Here is a 17,985-nt window from a genome sequence, read left to right as displayed (position 1 = left end):
CTATTCTCCAATTTGTCTAAAGCCCTATTTGGATGTGGAGGTGGGGTAAGGTAATTATTATTACTAGAGTTTCTCACTGCTTCCCGTCTAAATGTGCCATGTGATAGATGGCTGTCAGTCAAGCGAACTCATTAGAATATTAAGACCACGCCTAGACTCTCAGAGGGGTCTGAGGAGTGCATTTGGTGATTTTTGAGGAGTGTTTCATGATATTTCTGCTTTGTGTTTTCTATTTAAACTTGAATGCTCCACTCAAACCCAAGTTTAATGTTATTTTAAAAAAATCAATATATCAAACAGTGTTCCCAGGGGTTTAATATCGAAATATACAAATAAAGAACCATTAACAAATTATTCTATTTTTTTAATTACTACACTACAAAGGTTTAGTTCTATAATTACAATAGTGAAAAAGTTTGGGCATTGAGTGTAAGAGGTTAAAAACACTTTGATCTGCAATTCTCAAAACCTTTACATCACTAGGATTCACACAGCTGCAGTATAATCTTAATAGCCAATTGTATTAACAATTTTTTACCAACTTCCCTCCAAAACGGCCTCCGTTTCCAGTCCCCACCAAGTAGCACAGTAGGCAAGCAGCCAGGACTCCTCCTATCACATAATGCCAAGGTGAAGTCTAGCAAGGGCTTCCTCGGAGTCACATAAAGCCAGTCAGTAGATCTTCTCAAACTGCAGTTAATGCAACATCATTGGACAGCTCAACACGCCTGGAGGAGAACACTAGCTGCCAATCCTGTTACATCAGCTAACAGACACGCAAGCATGCTAGCTAGCATCATGTTAACTGATAGAAGGGAAGAGGGAGAGTCATCCTACCACACAAAATGAAGTGAGGTTGATAAAGCTTACAGGTACTCTGGGTCATGGATGCTGTGGCATCACTGAAGGTCGAGATTGCGAGTCTAATATTTATTATCATTTAACATCTTGCTATCTTTTATATAGACAGATGCCATAGACAGACACAGGGATGGGAGATGAATCCAAAATACAGTATTATTGAATGAATTTCCATGATGGACAATATAAATTTCTGAGGTTTTATAAGTTAGACTAGACAAAAAAAAACCTAGAAAAAAAAGCCTATATTCTAAATGCAATATTGCACTAAACTCAACTAAACTGAACTAGCTTAATAAGCAGTTAAAAGCACTGATGATATCTACAACATGCTTTACAATATCGTCATACTGCCTACCCCTAGACAGACATATCACTGCTGTCCAATGAAAAACAGGTATCTCCATCTGTCTGTTTTAAGTTTTCTCCGTGGTTTAAACCTTTTAGCTGCTCTGTATATTGTATCAGTATTTCTGGATAAACGTACCAATAAAGACGCTCTAATTTGCTTGGAATAAACATTTACTCATTACTCATTTACTCATCATACTCAATCATATTAACTTCCATTCAAAGTTAAGACACCATTTTGGAGATATGTGTTTTTCATTAGACAGCAACATAAGCCCTTTAAAACAGACAGTAACCTCAACAGCTTTACTCAACAGCAGGACTGGAACACAACCAGGATCAAGGGTTGGTTAGTAGTTTATCAGCAGGTTAGTAAGGTAAAGACATCCACTCAACCAGTTACCCAAGTTCAGAACTAGCAGGGAGACTAGAGCAGGACCAGAAAGCAGAGCCTGCAGCTGCTACCGAGATCAGAGCATGTGTGTGTGTATCGGTGTGTGTCTGTGTGTGTCTGTGTGTGTCTGTGTGTGTCTGCGTCTGCACAGTTTGTACACAGTCTATACAACTTTGAAAGGAGAGAGCAGAGGTAGTTCATGCAATGGAGAATCCAGAATGATGGGTACTTACCCACGGGGCGAGCTGTGGTGGACACACAATGGTGGAGTGGACAACAAACAAACAAAAAAACAAACAGAAATAATAAACACACACAGAAACAAGCAGAAGACAGAGAAGAGGAAGAAGGAGAAGAAGGACAACAACAGAAGGAGAATGGAAGGGAAAATAAATAAGAAGAAAAGAAATCAAAGTTAGAATGAACAATGACAATGTCGTGTTGGGATACACAACTACAGCACAGCATTGGCACCAGACACAGGCTTCAATAGCAAGAGTGTGGAAGAGAGGGTGCTGGAATCTCCAAAATCAATGGGTTGCACTGCATATTAGTCTAGCACCTCCTTGTGGTGATGTAGGAGAAAAACACTGCGCATCACGATTAGTGCTGGGCAATGTCCTGTCAGCGTTCTGGGACTACAAAAAAGGTCCAATCAAAACAAGTCGTGTCAGATTGGTCACTGTTTTTGCAAAACTCAAACTAACACACACTTGTCACTAAGTCTAGTAATTTATCTATCAATTATTTTTAAGAATGTTTTTTATTATTGACTTCACAATAAAAGGGACTGTAGAAATAATCCAAAATGGACTTTTTTTTTTTTTTTTTTAATTCTCCTGAACAATAATTACCATTATTGACATTGATATATACATAGAAGCTGTGAGGTGGGGCCTGATTGCATCAGTGAGCCCAAGAATCTTGTCATCAGTTCACAGGTGGTTCTCTTCTTGGGCCAGATTTGGGAACACCCCACAAAACCTCCCTGATGTTTTGGGGATGTTCTGACCCAGTCATCACAGCTTGACCCTTGTTAGAGTGGCCCAGATGCATTTCCTTGCCCACGTTTTTGCCCTGCTTTTAACAGATGCTCTTCTGTCAGTGGTCTTAATGTTATGGCTGTATATATACAATACTGTGCAAATGTTTTAAATACCTGTGATAGTAGAAGTAAGTGCACTGGGCAGTAAAACACTGAAATTAGAATCAATACTAATATAATTCCTACAGAAAGTGGTGGTGGTTCTCCAGCACTGTGTTCATCAGAACATCTCCAAGTTCTCCTCATGGAGTCTAGTATTATTTAGAGTTCTCCTCCAGCACCTGGTTTGGTAAATCAGGGCTTAATGATGGTAAATCAGGTGAGCTGCTGCTGCTGCTGATGGAGTTTAACACATCCTACACCCTGTGCTAGCTGGACTGAGGGGCATCCAGGAGAAACCTGGAACCAAGCTCTGTTCTTCAGACTAGCCTTGCTCCTTTATACTGTATGTATGTTTACCTGCATCTGTTCTAATCTGGAGGTTATTATATATAAATATTAAATATCAAATCTTGTATATTTACAAAATATCAGCTACTATTTCAGCTCAGTACAGCCCAGCCCTAATTGCAATGTGATTTATTTTATAGCGCAGTTTGATGGTCATATTTGATGGTCGGAGCCCTGAGACTGCCATAATTCTCCATCTCGACAGTCATTCTCCTCATGCCATGTCATTAAAACAGGATGTCAGTCGGAGGTGGAATTCTGAAGCTCTTCACAGCCTTGCTATTGAATCTACTGCACTGGCATTAATGACATAAACACCCAGCTTTCAGAGAGGAAGAGGCACGACACATACATACATCACTGTATGAGGAGGGGGGGGGGTGAGAGGGTTAGAGCTATAGAGTGAGAGAAAGAGAGAAAAAGGGGGAGGAAGGAGGTGGAAAAGGAGACTGACAAGAAAAACACAGTTTCAGAGCTCTCAGAGTCAGAGAAAAAGAGAGAGAGAGAGAGAGAGAGAGAGAGAGAGAGAGAGCGGAGGAATACAGACAGGAAATTCATATTTAATGCAGAGGTGCAGCTTCTGAAGGCAGCGTCCACACTGACATTAGTCTAGTCTCCTCACTCTCTTTATTAGCAAGGCTGGTGGGCCTGCCTAATGCACCTCCCGCCCTTTAGCCCCTCCACGCAGGCCGTTCCAGCTTAGCTCGGCCGAGCACGGCGCACTGCGTATAAATCCCCTATTCAAAAGGTCTGAAAATTGAAGTCGACCCCACAGGTTGGCGCGCCTCCCTTCTGGAACCTTCCAGACCCCTTTAATGCTCTCTGTGGAACACCTAAGCAGTTTGATTTAATGTGAGGAGAGAGGGGGGAATGCAGGGGGTGTGGGTGGGGGGTGAGGTGGGGGGGATAGAGTAGATTAAGGCAAAATGTTTTTATTAACCTTGCGCGGCACTGCTGTGCATGGCGAGGTCGGTCTGCACCAGTAAACTGTGAAATGGCTTCGCTGGTTTGTCCCAGAGAGCCACAGTGACTTAGTGGAGATATTGTGTTTGTGTGTTTGTGTGGGTGTATATGCGTGTGTGTATATGTGCAGTTGGGGCTAGGGGTGGGGGGAGAGTGAGGTGGCCTCCATTCCAGGGATATTAATAATAAAAAGGATTCATAGACAGGGCAGCATCCTCCCCAGCCCCCTAGAAGCACTTCAGGGCTTCATTTATGGACGTGTCAGAGATACTGCAGCTCAGTTAGAGAGCCTTTCATGCGTCTGAGTGAAGGCTGGATCGAACTGAATCTAAGCTGAGAGAAATAAACAGATCTAAAGGCTGAAACACTAAGGCTGTGTACACTGCTCACCCAGCATCTGGGGACACCCAACTTTTCCAAACTGTGTTGTTTTGCAATAATTAATAATTGTGAGGAAAAACGATATTATACTGGTAAATATTTGGGAGATGAATACAGTGGGAATAATAGACCCCTAAAGGCATCGCCCAGTCCTTTTTTTGTGTGAACTGATGTAAAAAACATCTGAACCAAATTCATTCTGTGTACTGTTACATTTGGAGCACTTATCTGAGCTGAATTAGCTCAATTAAACTGTTTGCTCCTGCATGAAGTTATGGTTTTGGCTTGAACTGGCATCACCTTTAATAGTGAATTTCCTTATTATGACCAAAAAGGGGTCTAAGCATTTCTGGGTCTGAGCTGATTTGGTCTGTTGCACTGTGTCTACATTCCATCCTCTGATTGTCACTGGGGCATCAAAATCATGACATACTGTAATAGCCAAAATATTATTTTTAATTAATTATTATTTTATTAAATTTTAGGTGCATGCAAGCTAACATTCCTGTGCATTGAACTGACTTCACATCAACTTCACTGAACATCAGCACTGCTTTTAACACACACCTTTTGTTTCTGGTATTCTAATTATTTTCCACTGGCAGCATTTTCTGCTTGTCAAATTGTCTGTCCTGTCTTGTCTGCTTCGAGGGTCTATTGTGTGTAGAGCAGAAAGGGCTACAGGATAGTTCTTTGGAGACTGTGTATGTTGACTGGTAGACATAGAAAACAGGGGGGCTGGGAATCACAGACATTCAGTCATTACGTGTTTTCCCCATTTCTTTATGGATAGCTTTAATGATAGATACTATCTGCTAACAGAGTTTAACAAATGCCGAAAATTTAATGAAGCTTCAAATATGTGTGCATTAGTCAGGCATGATAGTTTGGGTAAAAAACTGCAACCAAATAAAAAGTCTAACATTTAAAAAATGTGTGTGGCTAAACATGCAAGTTTGAGTTTAGGTCGTTAAAAAGGGAAATAAATAGGAGATGATAGAAGCACTTTTGACTCCTGGAGTTCCTTGTTTAGACACGACGTAGAAAAAAAAACACATCCTTAGTGCTCCACTGCCAAAGTCTCCTTATGATAACACTGATCATTCACCCATTAAAATGTGCAGGTGTTTAAACATGTGCTTTAAAGGAAGTGTTGTCAAATATTGACTATTGAGATTAGAAAATTATATGAAGAATTTTAAATAAATAAATCTTTTATTTATGTATTTATTTATCCATTCATTCATTCATTCATTTCCTTTTTTTAATTAACATAACCTGATTTAAAAGTGATGCAGTGAAAACTTATTCAAGTAGTGAAAGTGTCCCCAAACTTCTGATGGGCAGTGTACATACTGTCACAGAAAGATTCAGGTAAGAGATGAGGTTTTGGTAGCAGTGTTTGTTGCTAGTGTTATTATAAAGAACACGTACTGTAGATTTCTCCTGAGGCCTTCTACCGTCAGGGGCGTATACCGAAGTAGTGCTGACTCACCTCGGACTGTGAGAGTAGCCGAAGCCTCCACTTTGCCCACACGATTCTCCGCCACGCAGGTGAAGGCCCCCTCATCACCTGCTGAAGCCTTCTTTATCCTCAACACGTAGTCGTCCTTATCATACCTGATATCATACCTGCAACACACAGCCAGTCAGAGCAAACCAGGTTTAATACGTGCAAGAATGTGCAAGAACACTCTGAGAAATGAAGGAAACAAAATACACTCTATGTCCAAATGTTTGTGGACACCCCTTCTGATGAACACATTTAGCTACTTTAAGTTGCTCGCATTGCTGACACAGATGTGCAAATGCACACACACAGAGCTCGTCTAGTCCCTGTAGAGAAGTACTGCCAATAGAATAGGACTCTCTGGAGCAAATAAACATGAACCTATTGGCTCCATGCTGCCTAATGCCAGGTGTGGGTTAGAGGGGTATAACGCGCCCCAGCACTGAGCACTGAGCAGTGTGGAGCAGTAGAGGAACTGTGTTCTCTAGAATGAAGGGTGGTGCTCCATCATCCATTTTTGGATGGGTTGGGGAGTTGAGGATGAGGTGGATGGTGATCATCCAGCATCCTGACTTCATTATAACACTTGTCACTGAATGCAATCAACCCTTCACAGCAATGCTCCTCCAAAATCTAGTAGAAAGCCTTCCTCCCTCGATGGTAGAGACAGTTACTCTAACTCTAAAAGCAGGACAAACTCTGAATGAGCAGGTGTCCAAATACTTTTGTCCATCTGTATAGAGATGTGTGCATGTGAAGAACCTTTTGAAGATCTGAACAACCTCTCTTGATGTAAATGGTTCTTTACCAGCTTACTGGTCTCATTTATAATTATGGTTCTTTCTGGAACCAAAAGTGGCCCAAAGAACCTTTTACAGTGCAAAGATAAATAGTAAAGCCATTATCTGAAGCTCCTTAATAAGCCTATTCTAATGTAAAGGACTGGTGCATATCCCACATGCTAACAATGATGGTAACGATGTCAAATGCTGCTGTACTGAATCACAGAAGGATTAACACAGGGCTTCATTCAACATCATCAAGAGCGAAACAATGTTCAAACAGCGCTCTCTTCTTTTTTACTCGGCTGAGAAGATGGTAGATCAATTATTCAGCAATGACACACTGCAGAGAAGGAGAAGGCTTTCAGCTGGAACCTGATGCTTTCAATATTTATGAGGCATCTGCTGTGGCTGATGGTGTGTGTGTGTGTGTGTGTGAGTGGGTGGGTGGGTGTCAGGATAACGTACAAAAGGCGTATTCTTAATATACCTGAAGGTAAAGAGATACAGGCTTATTATGCAGTTATTTTTGTATTAACTGTAGTTATTAAAAACTGAGCTATGGTGCCAACATAGGAGTCATTGCAGATTAAAGGAGTACTTTTAAATAAATTTTGAAATCTAGGCTCAAGCTGCTGTATCTGAAGTGTATGTCTCATCACCACAGACAATAATTTCGAGATGTTTTCGGGTGCTCAGAAAAGAGAGCCAAACCTGTCAGCTTGACTCGCCTTCACAGAAGTCAATTAGAAGTCAATGGGCAGATGCTGGAGAAACTGCGAAACACTGAAATTATTGCCCGTGGTGAACACCTATAGAGATGAGGCTGGGAAATGATATGTCTTTAAGCATTTCAAATAAATAAACAAATGTGCTAAATAAACAAACAACAAACAAAAGAGCCACGCCCTGTTTTAAACAGGCTCTTCAGCAGATTCAGCAGCAAGTAAGACAGTGCCACAGGATTTTGCAGAGGGAATACAGCCTGAAGGAAACCACCGGAGCCAAAATGGCTGCAGAGAGGCATGCAATTAGGGGCCGACCGTAGAGAAAAAGCTGGAACTGTCCAGTCCAGCACCCTTCAGCTCCACAACACTGACAGGCCTGATCTACCGCAACACTGCGGCCTGCTGACAGCTAAAGGTGATGTCCCTGTGCGTGTGCTTGAGGAGGGAGGAAAGTGTGCTTGAGAAGTTGACAGATCTTGTATGTTGGTCTCCTATGTTGCTAGAGACTATAATTGGTAGTTTGTGTGTGTGTGTGTGTCTGTGTGTGTCTGTGTGTGTGTGTGAGAGAAAGTGAAGCTAGTCTGGCAGCATTGGTCTGACAGTTAGACAACACACGTTCTGCAGTCTGTCATTCAAAACACCGCATTAGACAAAGTAGAGGGCATCGAGACCATGCATACTGCAGCTCCTCGACCCTAAAGACAAAAGTAATACCCCGCACCTCTGCTTTTCACATCTTATAAACGCAAACACATCCCAAAACAACCATGAAAAGACTGCTCTGAACGCGGACGGCCATTTTCGTGTCATATATCGCAGCAGTGTAATTTGCCGGTGTCAGCTGCAGTGTTTTAGAGGAGGCTGACTCTGGGCTCACACCTTTAAGGCAGCTGGAGAGGCTGGATGGGCAAAACTATTAAAAGTGTAATTAGGCTGAGAGAGAGAAAAACATGTCCCTACAGAGGCCAGAACAGACAATAGTAATCAAAGCGTCAGGTTCAGAAGAACACCCTGCCACTATCAGCCACACCAGCACATGAATCACTCGCTCCCCTTGTCCTCACTGCTAACCTGCTTACCTCTAAGCAGTAACAGATCTTACTCAAACACTGTAAGGACAAAAGTATTGGGACATGGTTCTTCTTAGTCAGATATAACGTCTAATATTCGAATTTATTTCCGGGCCCCTGCCCAATAGCTTGGTCTCCACCTATTACACAAAGCCACCAGACCTATTCTGGGCTCGGTTGAGCGAGGGGCTCATTATGGCTGGTTTGCTTTCACTCAAAAGAATTCCATTCGATCCACGGTTCTCGTAGGAGATGGTTTGCAGCCATGTAGACGATAAGTTGAAGCAGTCATGTGACAAAATAAACCAAGCAAGCAACCCCACACACGGTGCCAGGATCAGATAGCCTTCACACCTGCAGGAAACCGCACCTAACCCTAACCTGACCCTAACCGAGTCCAGCCACTGATCTCAGGAGGACCACAGATCAGCTTTCACACTTGACCAAATGAAGCCAAACTCTCAGAGCAAGCGCTTCCAGGTCCAGAAAGAAACGCTAGAGTGAGAGCGCCCTTAAAGAGCTGCTGCTAATGCAACAACATAACTGGACAGTTCAACACACTTGGAGGAGAACACTAACAGCCAATTCTGTTACGTCAGCCCACAGACACAAGTTGCAGTGGCACTGGCAGTTCTTACTACTTACTAGATAAGCATAGATATGGTTATGTACACGTTGAATTGGTGGCGTTCCTGCTCTTACACAAGATGATAAAAAAACAGCTTTCTTGCCCTTGTCCTTAGTGCTAACTTGCCCACCTTTAAGCAATAACAGATCTCACTCAAACAATACATGGACAAAAGTATTTGGACATGGTTCTCCTAAGTCAGAAATTATGTGTTTTATTCTGAATGTTGGGTTTCAAGTATTCAGCAGTAATTCAGAAAAAATGAATATCCAGTTTATTCCACTACTGCAGGCAAGGACAAAAGTTGGGATAATGTAATTCTTGGCGAAACGTCCCATAGCCACTGCCGTCGGCAGAGTTTTCCATGGATGCTCTACTGGAAATTATGGAATATCTGGTTTGCCATCATCCATCTACGATCACAGTATAAACACAGCCTAATGAAATCAGTAACCATATTTAAACAATTCTGCACAGTAAATCAAACGCATAGCCATATATCAATAACCCAAGACTGGTACGGGTTAAAGAATTCCAGAGGAGTCTTTCATTTCGGCGCATTCTTTCAGCGTGACTCCTGGCTTGACCTCTTATGACAGAAGCTTTGAACAGCACCCAAAACAATTAGGGGGCTTTTTTCCACGAACAAACACTTACTGGCTTGTTGGCCACCGGCCTTGTGTGTGAAATAAAGCTCTCATTGTAGGAGTGGGTGCGGAGGAAGAATGACAAAGCATATTTGTGGACGAGCCTGTAGCAGATAAAATAAACACAGTGATGGATCGAGTGTCCTTACTGTCATAGCCCGAGGCGAAGTCGGAAACGCAGTGAAGGCCCGATGACAGTGTAATTACACACACAACGCAGCACTGCCAGTGCACACACGCAGGCTCTCCCACACACACCCGCCCCGCTCACACGCATGCACACAATAGCCTCGTCTATATGATTAGATACAGATTATAATCGGGCATGAAATGTCGATACGCTTTACTGATTAGGTTTAATCAAGAAACTAAATTACAGACGTTCAATTATCAGCAGCTTTTTGTGTTTAGGTTCATCAAAGAATAATGCACTCTTTTAAAGTAGCTCATCAGCACGGTGGGGGGAAACGTCCTCTGTGAAATATTTTTCCCTGCAAGTGACAACAGAAGCAGCTTCATTAAGATATTGGCATTGTGTTGGTCTCCAAAAACAAACAAACAAACAAACAAACAAAACGCTGATAAATCCAGCCTTGAATTAAAACCTTAAATTCTGACACAAACACATCAACAAATCTATTACAGGAACCGACAAAACAGAAATTCTGAAGGAAATGCAGAACGTTGAGCAGCTTCACTGGTTCCTAGATGCTCTGTGGTTTCTATGGTGTTGCTAAGTGGTTGTGATGTTACTGCTAAGGGGTTGCACTAGTGTTAGAATAAGATTGCTATGCTATTTGAGGCAGTTGCTGTGGTGTTGCTTAGTGGTTGCTTGGGTGTTGCTAAGTGGTTGCAAGGCAGTTTCTATGGTGTCTCAGATGGTTGCTATGATGTCTCAAGTGGTTTATATAGCATATATGGTGTTGCTAGGTGGTTTCTATGGTGTTGCTAAGTGGTTGTGATGTTACTGCTAAGGGGTTGCACTAGCATTAGAAGAAGATTGCTTAGTGGTTGCTTGTGTGTCCCTAAGTGGTTGCAAGGCAGTTTCTATAGTGTCTCAGGTGGTTGCTATGGTGTCGTGGGGGGTTGCTCAGTGGATATGAGGTTTTAGCTAAGTGGTTGCAAGGTAGTTGCTATGGTGTGTGGTGTATCAGGTGATTGCTATAGCATAAATGGTGTTGCTAGATGGTTGGCTTTCATATACAAACAACATAAGTGTCACCTGAATTCAATAACACTCTCTAAAGTCTGGTGCTTCTGCAGAAAGCTTTTGCAAACCACCGACATGCTGCAGCCGTTACTATTGTGTTAAGCTGTATTTGTGTGAACAGCAGCAGTGCGCTTGCAGCAGTAAGACCAGGGTAACCCTGAACACAGGAGCTCTAATATCTGCGGAATACACACTGAGGGCCTGGGGGTGCTCAGACTGGGACCCCCGGGGAGCAGATAAAGATGAGCAGAATCATGTTTAGCTAATGAGCATGAGAAGAAGAAGAGGAGAAGAAGAGGAGGGGAAAAGCAATGTGTTTTTTTCATGAGGAGAGATAGAAAAAGCAGTGAAAAGAGCAGCTGAAAGAGAGAGAGACTCCAAAAGCTGGGGGCTTATCTGCAACAGCCCAGGGGCTCACTGTGTGGGGCCTAAATCCACCCGTCACACATGCCCTCCACCCCACCGACCTCATATCTGCCCCTCAATCCTCAGGTCTGTAGCCTGGCCTAACCTGCCTGACCTCTACAGAGGCTTTTATGTGGCCGTATTTGTGTGTGTGTGTGTGTTTATTTTAATATATTTTCAGGTACTTAGTGCATATATAGATGTGTGTGTGTGTGTGATCATTCTCTGGTTAAAGGCCAGTGTAATGCTGTGTGACACACTTGGCAGTGTTGTGCTGAGTCCCTGCTTTCTCTAATGTCTTTTCTTCCCCTGCTCAGCAAAAACCTAACCAACTGCATCCTCTCCTCCATTAATACATACATCTACTGCTCATGAGTGAGCGAATGTGTGTGTGTGTGTGTGTGTGTGTGTGTGTGTGTGTTTGTATACACAGTCTTGGGTAAGCATTAATCTGAGCATGACTGTTTCTCAGCCTGCTGCATAGGTAGGTCATATGTTGCTGCTGTCTAATAAAAAACATGTATCTCCATTTTTGTTCATTTTTAGTTTTCTCCATAACTCACAAACCCTACAGTAGAACGCTGTGGGACAAAAATGTCCTAAACCTCCTGTGATATGGCATTTTACTGCTGTAGCCCATCTACCTGAATACCTGATCTCATTAAAACCACCAGTGTAATATTGTGTAGGGATTGTGTAGGGTCCCCACATATAACAGCTCTAACCTGTCGAGCCAGACTGTGTGTGTGTATATATATATATATATATATATATATATATATATATATATATATATATATATATATATATATATATAGGGTGGTGTTAGCCTGTAAGCATTTATTTGATTACCTGGACAGTGAGCATTATTAAAATATTTCCAAGTACCTTGTTATTTGAGGAACCTCTCATTGAGAAAACCCAGTATTTACAGTATTTACAATAATATTTATCTTCATAATTATATATATATATATATATATATATATATATATATATATATATATATATAAATATATATAATTGTAGAAATATGTTTGTATTGTGTAACCTGACGGTGAACCTGAAGGTGTTTTCAATGGCTGTCTATCAAACACAGTTCCTTTGATGTTAGACATTTAGATAAGCAGAGAGAGAGAGAGAGAGAGAGAGAGAGAGAGAGAGAGAGAGAGAGAGAGGCAGAGAAAGATTAAAAGTGACGCTCCCACATGCGGGCAACAAAGGGAGCTGAGAATGTCAAAATTAAAATGGTCTTCAGCTTCATAAAAAAACAGAAAAGAAATAAAATAATAATGATGAAACACATGTTTTTCCTCGTCTAGGTCTCATGGTAATTATAAGCAGCGTGATTATGATTAATTCAATAATTCGATTGTCATTGTTTCCTACCCCAAACCTAATTAACTTCTAAATGTGCTTTACAAAAACAAGAAAGGAAAAGAGTGCTGCCTTCATTAATGTCAGCATCAGTAAATGTAGCCTTGGCTCTAATAATGAGCACTGGGGCTGATAGGAGAACCGTTTAGATGAACAGAATTATTCCACACAATAAACAGATTCACCACAAGTTGTAAAAACAACTATTAACAATATTCAAAACAGGTATGGCGCTCCTGCCATCCAGCTAAAGTGCAATGAAATCGAGTACTTGTTATATAAGCCAAAATAAAGGCCTGACTGGGTAATGAAACACTTTACAGTGGATGCTTGAAAAATTTGAGGTTGACCGAGACACTTAAACATGCTCCGATGATAAAATCTAGACCCTGTCTGCTTTGTTATCTTTGTCTGAGGGCAAACAAGCGAACAGCAGCAGTATCCAGTAGTGTTGTCTCTGAGGCAGCTGGCTGAACTCTGCTAACATTGGCTGGTACTGAGACCACGTCCAGTAACCACAGACATGAGCCAGAGCTTATCTGCTGTGTGTGTGTGAGTCCAAAAATGAACACACTCTGGGCAGTGCCCTAAAAAACTCACACAGCTTTCCCTGATCCGGCCAGCAGGCCAGGCCCAATATGACACTCTCCTTTGACCCTTAGATGCCTTAGATCAGGGCTGCTCAATCCTGGTCCTGGAGATAAACTCTGCAGGGTGGCAGATCTCCAGGACCAGGATTGAACAGCCCTGGTTTAGATACTTTGTTATAGTTATAGTTAGACCACGGTGTCATTTTACATGAACTATGTCTCACATTCATAAATATAACATATGAAAAGGTGTGTATTTTGCTGATAGAAAGGCCATTTGATACATTTTGTCATTTCTCTGTTCTCTTTGCCATTTAAACAAATGGCAACTATTGACATAAAAGGGAGATTGAATGGCTGTAAATCAATATTTACCTTACTCTATAATTAGTTATTTAATTCCATTATTATATATATTTTTCTTATATTTTTCTTATAAGAAAAAACTCCTCTGCTTTCCATGATGAATGGACCAATAGAAATGCTCCAGAATTAGGTGGAGTAAATTCTTTTTTACACTGACTTCCATTGAAAAATGTTTCTCCCTTCTCTTGTACATCATGTCATTCTGGAGATACAATGTCTTCATCAGGTAAGAACGTCATGATGTCCCTAGCCTTACCTGATGGATCCTGTGGAAGAGTAAAGATTTTGGAGTAGCTCCAGGGTGAGATTAGTCTAAAGGCATTCTTCATCTCTGGCCCTCTGTAAGACTAAGTCTGGCTTTGAATGAAGACGCCTCAAGGCACAGGAAACGCCTGAACCCTCTCAGTCTGTGCCAAAAGCTCACCTGCGGCTTCATATATACGACTCTGTGCGTATTGATACGCTTAAGCTCATTGTCCTAGCCTTAGGGACCCAGCTCACAGCAAAGGTATCAGAGAGAATGGGGCCCAGCTCAAAGAGAATGAGCAGAGGATACCAGGACAGAGGTCATTATCCCTCAGACTGAAAGACCTCACAGCGTCTCAGCCTTATAACACAGGAGTTAACTAATATATTAATATTGCTAATATATGAAGAATTATATTATTAAATTAATTGACAACTTTTATGATTATTTAATATTTAATATAATGAATATTATTAGTAGTCTTCATAATTACTATATTCACCATAAGTACTGAAGTGCTAATATTAGGCCTATTAATATAGTCTTAAATAATATATTACTAATATACAATATTATTATTGTATGAATTATATTATTCATTATAACTTATAACATTAACTTAATAGTTATCATTCTTTCTAAATTTCTCATGTTACTAATATTAAGACTATATTAAGATATTAAGACTAAAACTCTTCATACGTCTTTACAGTAATAAAATTAATAACTAAATAATAAGTCTAGCATTCCATGTTATGCAATGCTGTGTAGGCAGAGGGGTCATTAAAGAAGTTCATGTGGAAAGACCACTGAGGAGTTAGACAGAGCTCCTGATAACGGTGCAGAAGTGGCCAAGGTGTCAGTTCAGTCATTGTGGAGGGTTACCGTTAAAGAGATGTGCTTTTACAGTGGTCTCTCACCTTCCACGAGGGACATCTATGTCATCCTTTCTCCAGCGGACAGATGGCTGAGGGTCTCCCTGCACCTGGCAACGAAACTCCACCGCTTCCTCCTCCAGGACCACCTGGTTTATGGGCCTCCGCAGAAACGTGGGCCGTTCTGGAAAAATGGAGGGGAAATGTTAAGAAGAGATTAAACACCTTTCATTTGCAGCTGTGCATCATTCATTCACAGCCACGTAGTGATATCAGCGCCATTGTGTGCTGAGGATACGCCTGGACAGGCCCTGTTTGACTTTCACGAGTAAAGAGGTAGGAAATGGGTGTCAGATATGATGCCTATGACATGTGAGAGTAGGAATCTTCAGTAGAAACTTATTATTACAGGTAAAGTGCTCGACATGCATAGACACAGTAAACCATTACTACTCTAAACATTGATGGATTTGATCTGAGCAGCATTCCTAACCCTTTAATCTGTCTTAAACATAATATCTGTATAAGAGTTACGACACCTTTTAACAAAGCTCTGACATAAAGTCCTACATGTCTTCTATGGTCTAATATGGCTTTGCTTTACTGAAAAACATAATTACGTCATGCACTGAATTATTATTTTATTTTATTTTTTTATTTTTTTATTTATTTATGTATTTATTTATTTTTTTATTATTCAGCTATTTTAGTTAGTGTGGCTTTATTTCATTTTCCTTATTAGAGCATCCTTATTAACTTTTTTTTTTTACCTTTTGACTTATTAAGTTTTATCTGTTTCATTCTTGTGTATTTTGTTCTGTTTTTGTTTTTATTTATTTAATTTTTTATTGTTTCTCTTTGTAATTAAATCTCAATTGTTTAATCAAAATTATTTTAATAGCTTTCCATAGTTTTTTGTTTTCATTTATGTCTGTTGATTTTAGTTTAAGATGGTTTTATACTACTTTATTTTTGTATTCATCTTTATTATATTTATTTTGACATTTTCAGTGCCAGTTTATTGTAAATGCTCGGCTACACTGAACATTAGAGTCACCTACCATGTATTTTCAAGTTAAAATAATGTGTTAGTTGATTGACTGATTGATTGATTGCTTAAATACACCAGTCCTTACCAAAAACAGTGACCTGGGCTGTCTCACTGTCCCTTTCTCCCACCATGTTGGTGCCCACACACACATACATCCCAGCATCACTCTTCCTCGTGTTTGAAATCATCAGCTTGCCTCCCCGAATCTGCAAGGAAACACACAATCATTTAAAGTTCACACGCACTGGGAGTATGCTCCTTAAACCTTATACCACTGGGTTCCACACGTAATTAACATTCAGGGCTGGGGTTGACCTAAAATCTATTCAATCAATCTAGATAATTAACCCTCTCCAACATACTGTATTATTGAAGATACGTTAGGCTGTGCCTCCTTTAACCCGTTAAAATCTGTGTTGTTCCATGTTTCCTCTCACTATAAAAACAATGTACCATGCTACCTTTATTGTTGGATTGGTGTCTAACAGTACATTCAGAACAGAATTCAGATTAATTCTGGGCTTAGTATTGATTTATTCCTTCAAAGAAACTACAGACTGTGAGACTGAAGTGCAAAGTATAACCTTAGTCCTGTAAAAATGATCGTTTGTGACCAACAAAATAAGCATGTGTTACGGCTTTGGTGGACAATTTCTTTTCATATCAAAATAAATAACTGAGACTTTAGATCATTAAAGGTGAAGAGCAGATTGAACTGCAGATATAGTCACTGCTTTGCCTCGGTAATAAAGAGTTAATCTGATAATCAGATCAATTTCAAGCCTACATGCCTTAAAGGGGTCACATACTGCACATAAATGCACAAAAAATCTGAACAATGATAAATGGGTCAGCTCAAATCTGACCTCAAAGACTGCACCGTCAGCCCAGGAACAGCCTGCAGATGTTCGCGCCTACCTTGATCCTGTCTTCTTTCTCATCGATCCGCACTTTGTCCTTTTTCCAATAGATGGTGGGCTCTGGGTGGCCGCGAGGGGGAACACACTCCAAAATGGCCGGCTCCCCTGCTGCAACCACCACGTCTGTCGGGTTCTGTCTGAAGTCATCCCGCAGCACTGAGAAAGACAAAAGGACAGGGGGAAAGGTGGTTTACATTTAATGCTGGTCCATTTGTCATCAAACCCTTAGACCCTGTAGCCCACATTTCTTCACATTATTGTCCTAATTCACATCAGTTTCATTGGACCTAAAATAGAACCCTGTGGGACTCCACAAGATAGGCTAACTAAATATATCTGCCAATATAATAAACCTAGAACTCAATGGGTTAAAATGATTATACAGTGTAAAAGACATACAAGGTTTGGGTTGGGCTACTACAAAATATATGTTGCGTGTTTAAACTATATGACATTACCACTGTAAACCTGTCATGGTAATGTGACGGTAATGACGCCAATTATTAACTGAGCCAAACTCTGAACTGAGATAATCGGAGAGACTGTTTCCCATTAGAATAAGCAAATGACTTATCCTGACTGCATTTGTATGACAGGTTATACACTCACAGCTTTCATAAATGCCCATTTAATTTCATTTTAACTCATATTAAAGACGTCTTCTGCCTTGTAAAACACCCCACATGACTCATCTCTATAAATTCCGACATGGCTTCAGACGTTCATCTTTGTGGGGCAAGTGTGATGCCATTTGAAGTTTCATTTGACTGGGCAAGCACAAGTAAAAGCTAATTGGAGTTAATGGGCCTCCCTATGGAGACAGCAGTACAAACACAGGAAGAATGCCCTCAAGCTGACTGTCACTCATATGTAGAAGCGAGTCAGTGGGTGGCTAAATCAGTACACACTGCTCTCTAATCACCCTTAGGTAAACTCTTTCATCTCACAGACCGGGTGTCCAATCAGAGCGAGTGTGGCAAAGAGTCTTAACACTGGAGCGCAGGCGGGGGGTCACGTCATTATCCACAATAACCAAATAAAGATAACGAAATCAACCAACCTGTACCACCATAATCAGCATGCCTCTGAGGCAACACTGCAGCTATTACAGGTTGACATGCTTTCTGTCATGCT

General features: G+C 40.9%; 1 protein-coding gene across 8 annotated transcripts in view; it reads right to left on the bottom strand.

Moving 5' to 3' along the window:
* The window catches only part of robo2 (roundabout, axon guidance receptor, homolog 2 (Drosophila)), a 573,599-nt gene that overhangs the window by 76,409 nt on the left and 479,205 nt on the right, over positions 1–17,985 (bottom strand). For 6 of the 8 annotated variants that reach the window (XM_072691588.1, XM_072691590.1, XM_072691589.1 and 3 more), the window contains 5 exons: positions 16,850–17,007; positions 16,017–16,137; positions 14,926–15,064; positions 5,941–6,077; positions 1,840–1,851 (listed from right to left, as the gene is read on the bottom strand). In XM_072691588.1, the coding sequence (XP_072547689.1) occupies positions 1,840–1,851; positions 5,941–6,077; positions 14,926–15,064; positions 16,017–16,137; positions 16,850–17,007 (567 nt within the window). The remainder of the gene's footprint in view (positions 1–1,839; positions 1,852–5,940; positions 6,078–14,925; positions 15,065–16,016; positions 16,138–16,849; positions 17,008–17,985) is intronic. The other 2 variants (XM_072691591.1, XM_072691593.1) reach the window with 1 other exon arrangement.

This window comes from Salminus brasiliensis, chromosome 11 (genome assembly GCF_030463535.1).
Source record: "Salminus brasiliensis chromosome 11, fSalBra1.hap2, whole genome shotgun sequence".
NCBI classification, from domain to species: domain Eukaryota; kingdom Metazoa; phylum Chordata; class Actinopteri; order Characiformes; family Bryconidae; genus Salminus; species Salminus brasiliensis.
Note: the sequence above shows the minus strand (reverse complement) of the source record. Positions and strands in the feature narration are given on the sequence as shown.